The sequence below is a fragment of the Hordeum vulgare genome, chromosome 3H, assembly GCF_904849725.1.
Source record: "Hordeum vulgare subsp. vulgare chromosome 3H, MorexV3_pseudomolecules_assembly, whole genome shotgun sequence".
NCBI lineage: Eukaryota > Viridiplantae > Streptophyta > Magnoliopsida > Poales > Poaceae > Hordeum > Hordeum vulgare.
In genome coordinates this window covers 605,431,405-605,443,237 of record NC_058520.1, presented here as the reverse complement: position 1 = coordinate 605,443,237, position 11,833 = coordinate 605,431,405, and the positions used below count along the sequence as shown (strand labels likewise).

The 11,833-nt window shown below is 51.0% G+C and overlaps 1 protein-coding gene across 1 annotated transcript; it reads left to right on the top strand.

Moving 5' to 3' along the window:
* The first annotated feature begins 1,360 nt into the window (after nucleotides 1–1,360).
* Nucleotides 1,361–1,723, top strand: LOC123442224. The gene is made up of 2 exons (XM_045118275.1): nucleotides 1,361–1,449; nucleotides 1,567–1,723. Exons 1-2 carry the CDS (start codon nucleotides 1,361–1,363, stop codon nucleotides 1,721–1,723), a joined length of 246 nt encoding a protein of 81 aa, XP_044974210.1.
* Nucleotides 1,724–11,833: the final 10,110 nt, after the last annotated feature.

The window sequence follows — 11,833 nt, the reverse complement described above, 5'->3', positions numbered from 1 at the left end:
CACAGGATGTTTGACTTAACAGGTTAACAGAGGCAAAATGGCAACCATCTTTGACTTAACAGGTTGACAGAGGCTATGGTGTATATCTTGCATAATCAGGAATATAAAGATATGTCACTCTGATGGTTGAGATAAAGTGTGTCATCGCTAGCCGCTAGGAGAGTGAAAATACTTTCTGGTTGAACTTTGACCACATAGATATACAGCTATGTCAAAATATAAAAGGACTAATATTGGTTCGATGGGCTGACTAAATATTAATTTTGTGGGCAACTCGCAAAAGATTCTATCTATGAAAAGAACATATCAGCAGTAACTATGAGCTTGCCTTAAAAAAACAGTAAGTATGTATACTGCTGCAGTTATGGCAGTTCGCAGATGCAAATCAGTTTTAGTCTATGTATACTTCTGCAGTTATGCTAGCATCTCATATATGAAATTGTAGAATGGATGTTGCTGGATCAATTAATGTCTCAAACACAGTACGCACTGTCTGGACATTATATATTGGCAGCTCTGAACCATGGTTCCAAAAAGAGAGCATGCATCAGGATGAACTTATTTGCACTGAACACATATCTTGCAGCAAAAAAGGCCTCATTAATTCATGTCTGCCCCATCGTGCCAGAAATAAGCTAAAAGGTCACCACCGGCCATACCTTGGGCCATGGCTTGAGCGTCCACCAGCCAAGCTTCGACGCCTTCCAGAACCATGCGGTGCCAAAAAGCGCGTATGTGCATAGCATGCCCTTGCCCATCTGCTTAAAGAAGTAGGCATCCCCCTTCTCGAAACCCAGCCTCCTGAACCCCACAAATGAACAAGAACATAGACATCATCAAGAACCAATCTGTTCACAAGCCAAAGAGGAGTGTAGAGAGGGCAAGCCAGCTATGGGAAGCTCGTCGTGCTCGCTTACTTGAGTAGACGACGGGCCTGAGGAAAGCTGCACAGTATCGTGTTCACCTGCAGGAAACGAGAAAAATGAAGGGGGTTTCGATGCAGCACTCCGTCGAACTGGTAGGAGTATCACGTATGCCTACTAGCGAGATTGATTAGAATGTAAAAGGAAATAATATATACACACTAGGAAACATAAACCACCTAAGAATCGCAGAGACGGTTATAGTTTTGGACACGTATATGATCATGTTTCTGAAATCCATAAACTCACCACTGACATCATACATTGACGAGGATGTCAGTGATCCGCGCGTGGGACATGATGCTTGGGAGTAGATGGAGTCATCCATGAACACTTTGAAGAGGGCGACGGGGCTCATGCACACGACCGCCGTGTCCTGTGAGCCCTCGACGCGGATGTCTCCGGCGCGGAAGTTGCTGCTACTGAGCTTGGAGTAGATGGAGTTGTCCATGGCCCGCGCGGCCATCCTGGCCATCAATGGGCGCTCCGCGTCAGTCACGAGCACCGGCAGATGCATGGCCGGCAGGTCCGACGACTGTAGGCCCAGGCCAGCCCTGCTGAGGAGGTCGAGGTCCCGCCACATGCCGCCGCCGCAACCGAACGGCTGGTGATGGCCGCCCATCGGTACCCCGCCCATGGACAGGTCGAGCGAGGAGACCGACATTTGCGGCATACCCTGCGGCATGTGCGTGAAGGAGCGGCCGAGGTACTTGGCGGTGAGGCCGGCGACGCGGTCGAGCTCCTGCTTGAGCCGGGCGTTCTTCATGCGTAGCTTCTGCTTGAGCTGCCTGTGGAGATGAGGGGCTCGGGGATTGGGGAGGAGGTGGGGATCGTGAGGGGGGCGGGCCGCGGGGACGGGGAGGATGTGGCGGCGGTGAAGAGATGTGGACGAGGGAGGAAGGGTGGGATGGGGGGTCTGAGGTAGGGTTTGGGCTGTGGGTGGGGTTATCTCTTTTTCAGTTTTTTTTCTATAGATAGATGGATGGATGGATGTGGGATGGAGAAATGGATGGATGGATGGATGGGCGCCATGTCATTGATCCGTGGGAAGGGTTCTCATTGGTTCAGAAAATCAGTGATTTACAATAGTTCCCAAATACTAAAAATAAAGAAATTTTATGAAGCATCTATAAAAAATGTTTTTCAAAAGGGCACCACACAAATTGTCACTAAAGTTAGACCACATTTTACGGATGAGGACCAATTTGTATGCATTTCTAATCTTTTTAGCTATTTTTATTTATTTTCCGAGTGATAAATTTTGTTTTTTTTTGAAGAACCTACCAAATATTTGTTGAAAAATTGAACTCCATCAATTTTCTAAAATACTAGTACATATTGTATATACAATTGACCAAATGATTGAGTGTCATCCCGTGGTGAAATTTGGATAAACAAAAATTGAACTTTCTTCACAATGCTCTCTACTGAACAGAATATTGAAAAAATATTAAGGGAAACTCGCTGAATTAAATGAGCTAAAAATTGGTGGAGTTAGGTTATATGGTTAGTTTCATCCCGTGGTAAAGTTTCATCAACTATAAAGCATCCTAAAATGTAGTTGCTTCACAAAATGAAAATATTACCAAAAACAAAGATTGGATGATGAGCTCACATGAATTGTTAGATGTGGCTAAAATTTTATGGAGAGCTACGTTTTGGGCACATAGATGATGTGGAAAAAATTCAACTCATCAGGATATTCTTATCTAGTACTTCCTTCACAAAGCTGTTCGCTGAACACAAACTTTGGAAATTTGCTGAGAAAGATTTACTAGGCAAATCGTTACAAAAGTTTTCATGAGGCAATGATTTGGATAGGAAAGTGTGCCCAAACAATATGAGGGTAATCAAAGAAATAGAAATAACACTTCCTTCACAAAGTGCTATTCTGAAAATAATAGGAAAATGAATATTTTTGAATTATTTTGAACTATGGAACGGAGGGTTTTCACATATTTGAGAAATATATAGTCCAAAGTATTTATGAGAATTTTTCGAGAATTTTCGGAATGATAGAATAGTAGGTTGCTTCACAAACTAGGATCAGGTGGGATAGAATGGACCCACGAGTGACATGTCAACATAGTTAGAACATGTTACGACATTTTTACAATCGTCGTAAAAGTTATGACGATCTCATCTTATGCGGTTACGACGTTTTGACTCACATCGTCGTAATTTATATGTAGATTTGATCCCCTCAAACGGTTTACGACTATCTCGGATGAAATCGTCATAGATTTATGACGAATTCATCAACGACATTTGAAAAAACATCACATATGAGCATATTTCTTGTAGTGCCGTCACATTCTTAAATCGGTGCGAGTAAGCTTGATCCGCACCGAATTAGCTATCTTTGCGGGAATTTTGGAATCCGAATCAAAGCGTTTACTCTTGTGTTTGAATGTTGTTTCGAGTGCGACGTTAGTGCACACTCGGGGAAAGTTAGTACTTAGGTGATTCTTGATCACAGCTAAGTCCCCGAGTGCGACGTTTAGTGCACACTCGGAGGAAGTTATTACTTAGGTGATTCTTGATCACAGCTAAGTCCCCGAGTGCGACGATTAGTGCACACTCGGAGAAAGTTGTAACTTAAGTGATTCGTGATCACAGCTAAGTCCCTGAGTGCGACGTTTTAGTGCACACTCGGAGGAAGTTATTACTTAGGTGATTCTTGATCACAGCTAAGTCCCCGAGTGCGACGATTAGTGCACACCCGGAGAATGTTGTAACTTAGGTGATTCGTGATCACAGCTAAGTCCCCGAGTGCGACGATTAGTGCACACTCGGAGAAAGTTAGTACTTAGGTGATTCTTGATCACAGCTAAGTCCCCGAGTGCGACGTTTAGTGCACACTCGGAGGAGGTTAGTACTTAGGTGATTCTTGATCACAGCTAAGTCCCCGAGTGCGACGTTTAGTGCACACTCGGAGGAAGTTATTACTTAGGTGATTCTTGATCACAGCTAAGTCCCCGAGTGCGACGATTAGTGCACACTCGGGGAAAGTTGTAACTTAGTTGATTCGTGATCACAGCTAAGTCCCCGAGTGCGACGTTTAGTGCACACTCGGAGGAAGTTATTACTTAGGTGATTCTTGATCACAGCTAAGTCCCCGAGTGCGACGATTAGTGCACACTCGGAGAAAGTTGTAACTTAGGTGATTCTTGATCACAGCTAAGTTTTTTCTTTTCTTTTCTTTTTGAGTGACCAGAGTCTGCAACTGCGGAAGAATTCTGAGACTGCAAAAACTGAATCCGGTTTATATTATTCCATCAATGCTAGTTCTTTACACTGCTTCAGTCGACGATCACGTGTAGAAGCGCTTCAAGAGGTCTCCGTTCCATGCGCGTGGCTCGTCTGTCTCCCTCTCGATGTTGTAGAGTCTGTATGCTCCGTTGTTCAGCACCTTGGAGATGATGAAGGGTCCTTCCCAGGCCGGGGCCAACTTGTGAGGTCTTTGCTGATCCACTCGGAGCACCAGGTCGCCTGCTTGGAACATGCGACTCCTGACGTGGCGTGCATGAAAACGCCGTAGATCTTGTTGATAAATGGTTGAGAGAGTCAGTGCCATCTCGCGCTCCTCCTCTAGAAGGTCCACTCCATCTTGCCTTGCTTATTCTGCTTCAGCTTCGGAGAAGAGTTCGACTTGTGGAGCATTATCAAGCAAGTCACTCGGAAGGACCGCTTCTGCTCCGTAAACGAGGAAGAACGGCGATCTCCGTGTAGATCTGTTCGGGGTTGTGCGAAGACCCCAAAGTACTGAAGGTAACTCGGTGACCCAAGCGCCAGCGGCATGTCCCACCTCTCGCAAAAGTCGGGGCTTTAAACCCTGAAGAACAAGTCCATTCACCCGCTCTGCTTGTCCATTGGATTGAGGATGTGCTACGGAAGCAAAATCCACTCGGATACCTTGGATTGCACAAAAACCTTTGAATCTGTCCGAGTCAAAGTTTGTTCCGTTATCCGTGATTATGCTGTGAGGTACACCGAATCTGGAGATGATGTCCCTGACAAACTTGACGGCTGTTGAGGCGTCGAGTTTCTTGATGGGCTTGGCTTCTATCCATTTTGTAAACTTGTCGACTGCCACCAATAGATGAGTGTAGCCTCCTTGGCCTGTCTTGAATGGACCGACTGTATCTAATCCCCAAACCGCAAACGGCCACACAAGCGGGATTGTCTTCAATGCAGAAGTTGGCTTGTGGGACTTGTTGGAGTAGAACTGACAGCCCTCGCATCGGTCGACCATTTCTTTAGCCATCTCATTCGCCTGCAGCCAGAAAAAACCAGCCTTGAATGCCTTGGCGACGATTGCTCTTGAAGAGGCGTGATGACCACAGGTTCCCGAGTGAATCTCTTCCAGGACCAACTGCCCCTCCTCTGGGGAAATGCAGCGTTGAAGAACGCCTGAAACACTCTCCTTGTACAATTGGCCATCAATGACAGTGAATGCCTTCGACCTGCGGACTATCTGCCTGGCCTGAGCTTCGTCTTCTGGTAGTTCATGTCTCAGAATATATGCAATGATCGGCACAGTCCACTCGAGGATGGCAGCGAGGATCTCCATAACCAAATCAACCACAGCAGGTACATCGACTTCAGTCGGATCTGTTGTGCTCTTGGGTTGCACTGGTTCCTCTGTGAAAGGATCTTCTTTGACTGAGGGAAGGTGGAGGTGCTCGAGGCAGCCGTCACTCGGGACTGGTCTCCGAGTGGATCCGAGTTTTGCCAACTCATCAGCTGCTTGGTTCTTCAGTCTCGGAACATGGTGGAGCTCCAGACCTTCAAACTTCTTCTCCAGCTTCCTTACTGCATTGCAGTATGTGGTCATGGTGGGGTTCCTGACGTCCGACTCTTTCATCACTTGATTTACCACCAAATCTGAATCGTCGTAGACCATCAGGCGACGGACGCCGAGTGAGATGGCCATGCACAATCCGTATAGGAGAGCTTCATACTCTGCCTCGTTGTTGGAGGAATCGAAGTGTATCTGTAGCACGTACTTGAGCTTGTCGCCCTTTGGTGAAATGATCACAACACCAGCGCCGGAGCCATTCAACATCTTAGACCCATCAAAGAACATTGTCCAATGAGCCGAGCAGATGTGGGTCGGTTGCTGTTGTTTTACCTATTCTGCTATAAAGTTAGCCAGGGCTTGAGACTTAATAGCTTTCTTGGCCTCGAACTTGATATCACAGTACACCATCTCCATTGCCCACTTCGCCACTCGGCCTGACGCGTCTCGATTGTGGAGAATTTCCGACAACGGAGCATCAGAAACGACAGACACCGAGTGGTCTTGGAAATAATGAGCCACCTTCTTCGCAGTCATGTAAATCCCGTAGATAAGTTTTTGATAGTGGGGATACCTCTGCTTGGAAGGAGTCAGGACTTCGGAGATGTAGTACACTCGCCGCTGAACTTTGTATGCTTTGCCTTCTTCTTCTCGTTCGACTGTAAGAACAGTACTGACGACTTGATCTGTAGCCGCGATATACAGAAGAAGGGGCTCTTTACTGAGCGGAGCAGTAAGAACCGGTTGGGTGGAAAGTAAGACTTTGAGGTCATCGAAAGCGACTTGGGCTTCGTCTGTCCACTCGAAAGTATCTGATTTCCTCATGAGTCGGTACAGAGGAAGTGCTTTCTCGCCGAGTCGACTGATGAACCTGCTCAAAGCCGCTAGGCAACCTGTGAGCCGTTGAATATCGTGTATTCTGACCGGCCTCTCCATTCGGACGATGGTCCCGATCTTTTCGGGGTTGACGTCGATCCCTCGTTCGGAAACGAAGAAACCGAGTAACTTTCCGCTGGGAACACCGAATGAACATTTGGCTGGGTTGAGCTTGATATCGTATCTACGAAGGTTGGCGAATGTTTCTGCCAAGTCTGTCAGCAGGTCGGAACCTTTGCATGACTTGACTACGATATCATCCATATATGCCTCCACATTCCGGCCGATCTGGTGGAGGAGACATTTTTGGATCATGCACATAAAGGTAGCTCCTGCATTCTTCAGACCGAAGGGCATAGTGATGTAGCAGAAGCACCCGAATGGGGTGATGAAGGCTGTTTTTAACTCATCGGGACCATACAGACATATCTGATGATAGCCCGAGTGGGCATCAAGAAATGACGAACGCTCGCATCCCGCAGTCAAATCGACAATTTGATCTATGCGGGGGAGCGGAAAATGATCTTTCGGGAAGACCTTATTTAGATGCTTGAAGTCGATGCACATTCGGAGCGACTTGTCCTTCTTGGGCACCATGACAACATTGGCGAGCCACTCGGAGTGGTGAACCTCGCGAATGAAGTTGGCGGCCAGCAGCTTGGCCACCTCTTCCCCGATTGCCTTCCTCTTGTGCGCGGCAGACCGGCGCAGGCGCTCTCGGACGGGCCGAGCGGCGGGATCCACATGTAGTCGGTGCTCAGCCAACTCCCTGGGTACACCTGGCATGTCAGAGGGTTTCCATGCGAAGATGTCCCAGTTCTCACGGAGGAATTGGGTGAGCTCGGCTTCCTATTTAGGGTCGAGGGTGGTGGAGATGTTCGTCGGGGCAGCAGAGTCGTCCGTCGGGTGGATGCTGACCTTCTTCGTCTCTCCCGCCGACTGGAATGCAGACTCAGAAGCAAGTTTCTTTGAGTGCATCAGGTCGGTAGGGTTGACTGTCTTCTTGTACTCGTCGAGCTCGAGAACAGCCATCTGCTGGTCGGCGATTCTTGACCCCTGCTGCAGACACTCTTCGGCTCGCTGACGATTGCCCGTGATGGTGATCACGCCTTTCGGGCCTGGCATCTTCAGCTTCAAGTATACGTAGCATGGACGGGCCATGAAGCTCACATATGCTGGGCGGCCCAGAATCGCGTGGTAAGCGCTCTGGAAATCCACCACCTCAAATGTGAGCTTCTCCTTGCGAAAGTTCTTGTCGGAGCCGAAAACGACGTCCAACGCGATCTGGCCGAGTGACTTGGCCTTCCGTCCAGGACGACTCCGTGGAACTGCATACTGCTCTCGCTGATTTTGGACATCGGAATGCCCATTCCCTTGAGAGTGTCGGCGTACATGATGTTCAACCCGCTGCCGCCGTCCATGAGGACTTTGCGCAGTCGGACTCCTTCCACCACCGGGTCAACGACCAGAGCCTGTCTTCCTGGGGTGGGGACATGCGCCGGATGATCCGACTGGTCAAAGGTGATCGCAGTCTGAGACCATTTACGGAACTTGGGGCTGGTCGGAACGACCATGTTGACCTCCCTGTTCACCAGCTTCAGTCGACTCTTGCTTTCGACGTCAGTAAAAATCATGAGTGTCGCATGGACTTGGGGGAACGGATCCTCCTTATCCTCCTCATCCTCTTCGCTGACCTTCTCACTCGGTTGTCCTTCGCCGAATCCCTGGATCAGGAGTCGGCACTGCCGAGTGGTATGCTTGGGATATATGGGGTTGCCCTCTTCGTCCATCTTCGTATGAACCGGGCATGGTTGGTCCAGGATGGGATTATTGAACGGCTTCTTCTTGGGGGTATACTGCGCCTTCCCTTTGCCTTTGAACTTGGCATTGGTCACGACTGCAGCTTCTGCCTGCAGAGTGGATGGAGCTTTTTTGCTTTTGCTTCCGAGTGTTGCTTCCTTCTCCGTCGCCGACTGTCTTGTGCTTGCCTCTTCGGATACGGTCCTCTTCTTCGCCATTTGCGTAGCGAGCTGCTATCTCCATCATCTTGCTCATGGAGATGTCGCCTGTTTGGTCAAACTTCAGGTACAGCTCCCTGTACCTCACGCCTGCCTTGAAGGCGCAGACTGCTTAATGTCCGGTGACGTTCTCCACCGTGTGGTAGAGAGTCGTCCAGCACTGGATGAAGTCGCGCAGGGGCTCATTCGGCTTCTGGACGCAGTGCTGGAGCTCCACGAGGCCCGCAGGGCGCTTGCATGTCCCTTCAAAGGTCCGGATAAACACTCGGGCCAGATCCGCCCAACTGTAAATGCTCGAGGGGGCTAACTGATTCAGCCACGCTCGAGCCGAGCCGTCGAGCATCACAGGGAGGTGCTTCATGGCGACGTGGTCGTCCCCTCCTCTGATCTGGACTGCCACTCGGTAGTCATCTAGCCATGTTTCTGGCTTGGACTCTCCCGTAAATTTACCGATTCCCGCTGCCAATCGGAAGTTGGGCGGGATGTCAGCCGAGCAGATGGCTCGACTAAAACACTCGGGACCGGACACGATGGTCCTGCTTCCACTTGGACGGTCCATATCGTGACCATCGCGGTGGGCTCAACCCCTGTCGACTCTTCGCTGGGCGATACGTCCTCTTGCGTCGGGTCTTGGGTCGTAGGTGTCGCCGACTGAACGCCGATCATCATGATGTCGGGACCCATAGGGCCCACCCCGCGGAGGGGTGCGTGAGCGGCGGCGATCTTCATGAATCATGGAACGGCTGCCTCCCCTGTGGCGCTGGTGGGAACCAGGGCTGTGAACCGACCGATGCGTATTCGCGTGGACGAACTATTATAGATCCGGTTGTGTGACTGGGAGACCGCCGAATTCTGCTGCTGCGCCGTGTGCAACAGGGCTCGGATCTGCTCGATCCCCCTTCCTGCCTCTAAATCAGTCGGCTGGAGGGAATCGGCAATCTTGGCAGCCGCAGCCAAGTTGAGGAGAGGCGTGCGGAACAACTCCACGTTGCTCCGCCGAGTATGCCGACTGGCAGAACGGCGAGGTGGACGGCGCGCACCGGAAGCTTCACCGACCTCGCGCTCGCTTCGGCCAGCTTGACGGGGATCTTCATGGGAGTTGGCCATGTGTACTTCTGCTGCAGGCCCGCGACCTGCATACTCGGAAGGAAACTCAGTCGGAACCGAGTCCGAGTGCTGGGACAGCGGAGCAACCACAACGGACTCAAGAACTGCCACTTGCGAAGACGCGTTCTGGCGCGCTTGGGCATGCTGCACGCAACGCTGGAGCTGCGGACGGCGGGACCGCTTGCTGCGGCGTGTGACGGCGGTGCAGGTCGACACCGGAGTCGACTGTTGGAGAAGAAGGATGCCGCGAGCGCCGGCACGGAAGTGCGTAGCCCCGCGACGGGGAAGCGCCTCGACGTTGAGAGGGGCATCCCGAAGCCACGCCGAATCGTCGACGATGAAGGAGAGAGCGCCGAAGAAGATCTGGTGACCCATGCTCGAACCTCCACCGGACGACATGACGAAAGGAAGTAGTCATAGACTCGCCGGAAGTCGCTTAGACGCCTGCCCCACGGTGGGCGCCAACTGTCGTGGGTATAAGCCTAACAGTAGATGTATAGGGTACGAAAAGGACGGGCAGAGTCCCAGCTACGGCGAGGATGTATGAGTTCAGGCCCCTCTGCGGTGGAGGTAACAGCCCTACGTCTCAGTGCTCAGGGAGCTTTGTTGTCGAGTGGAATAGAGAATACAATGAATTGCTAACCCCTTTACCAGTGGGGGAGGGTGGCTTATATAGAGTACGCTGCCCTCCACAACGGTTCCGGTACAGGGGTGGAGTAGTGGCGATTGAATGTGTACGTTACAGGTAACGTACGCCCTTAATGCTAATAAATGCACCTGGAAACGTACGACCGTTTCCCTCCAGGGGGGTTACGATGTACCGAGTGGTATACAGTCGGTTGACTCGATGTCCTCCGAATGCTAGTCGCCGACTGGAGGACCAAAGGTATGTTACCGACTGGAAGACAGGGATTCCTTAATTCAGTCGGAGTTGACTAAGGGTCTTGTCCTCTGTGAGGGGTAGTCCCTGGGTAGGACCTATAGGGCAGGCCTATGACCCTACCCTAGGACTATAACCCCATCAAGGTCCATTGCCCAAGATATCCCCGGAAACCTTGAGGATTTTAGATTTCATCCCCTCGAAGTCGTGGACTACCGTTTTGCCTAGGAAGAACAAGAAGGGCAGAGCAGGTACGGTGCAGCCGCCGGCCGCCGTCGAGGTGCTGACGATCCGTGAAAACCGTAACGCTCGTTTGAATAACCTGATTGGACAAAGCGGGCCTTATGATAGTACTCCAGAGATGGGCTCAATAGAACTTGGGTGTATGGCCCAGGTAGAGTCTCAATTAGATAAGTTTGGCCATAGACCACATCACCAGAACCATGCTGGATCGGTTGTTGTGGCTTCGGTTGATGCGGGATCAGTGTTCGATTCCAATGACCTGGCTATCAATGGGTATAGGGCCCAGGCGGTAATACCTGTTGTCGACTCGGCCACGTTGGACAGTGCTACTACTGGGTATAGGGCCCAGGACCTAGCTCCTTCGACAGGTTATACCGTGCAGAGGATTAGTCTGGGCGGCATAGATCCAATCGCGGCGCCTTCTCCCCTCGACGACATCCCATGCACGAGGTCGCCTGTCTCTAGGGTTCTTCGGCGGCTCAACCACGGCTTCCCGCCGTTGGGAACAGGCCGTGCAGCTCGGGTGCCGCCCTTTCGGACTGGCGGTACGGATATGGCGGGTAGGGGGGCTACCAAGCAGCCGCCGGCAACGCAGCCTAGACCGCCGGGACAAGGGGACAGAATTGCAAACCCAGTAGGGGCTGCGCAGGTCGCGAGAAACTCCCATGCTGCTGCACAAGCGGGGAGACTGCCCGAGGCAGCCGGTCAAGTGGGAGAGCCGCCGGATCATAGGTCTCAGCAGCGAGGACGTTGGGGCAATGATGGAGGTAACACGTATGGGGACGGTCAATTCCGTGGCTCATCAGCATATGGTGGTGGGCGAGGTCATGCGCCAATGAATAATGTGGCTGGCAACCAGGGTTTTACGGCACCACCGGGCAAGTTTGTGCCGGGGACGTCGGGACCTTCGTATCACAAGGGAGGTGCCTTTCGATAGAATTGGGCGGGCAGAGGGGGAGGTAGAAAGCCAAGGCGTCATATGCCT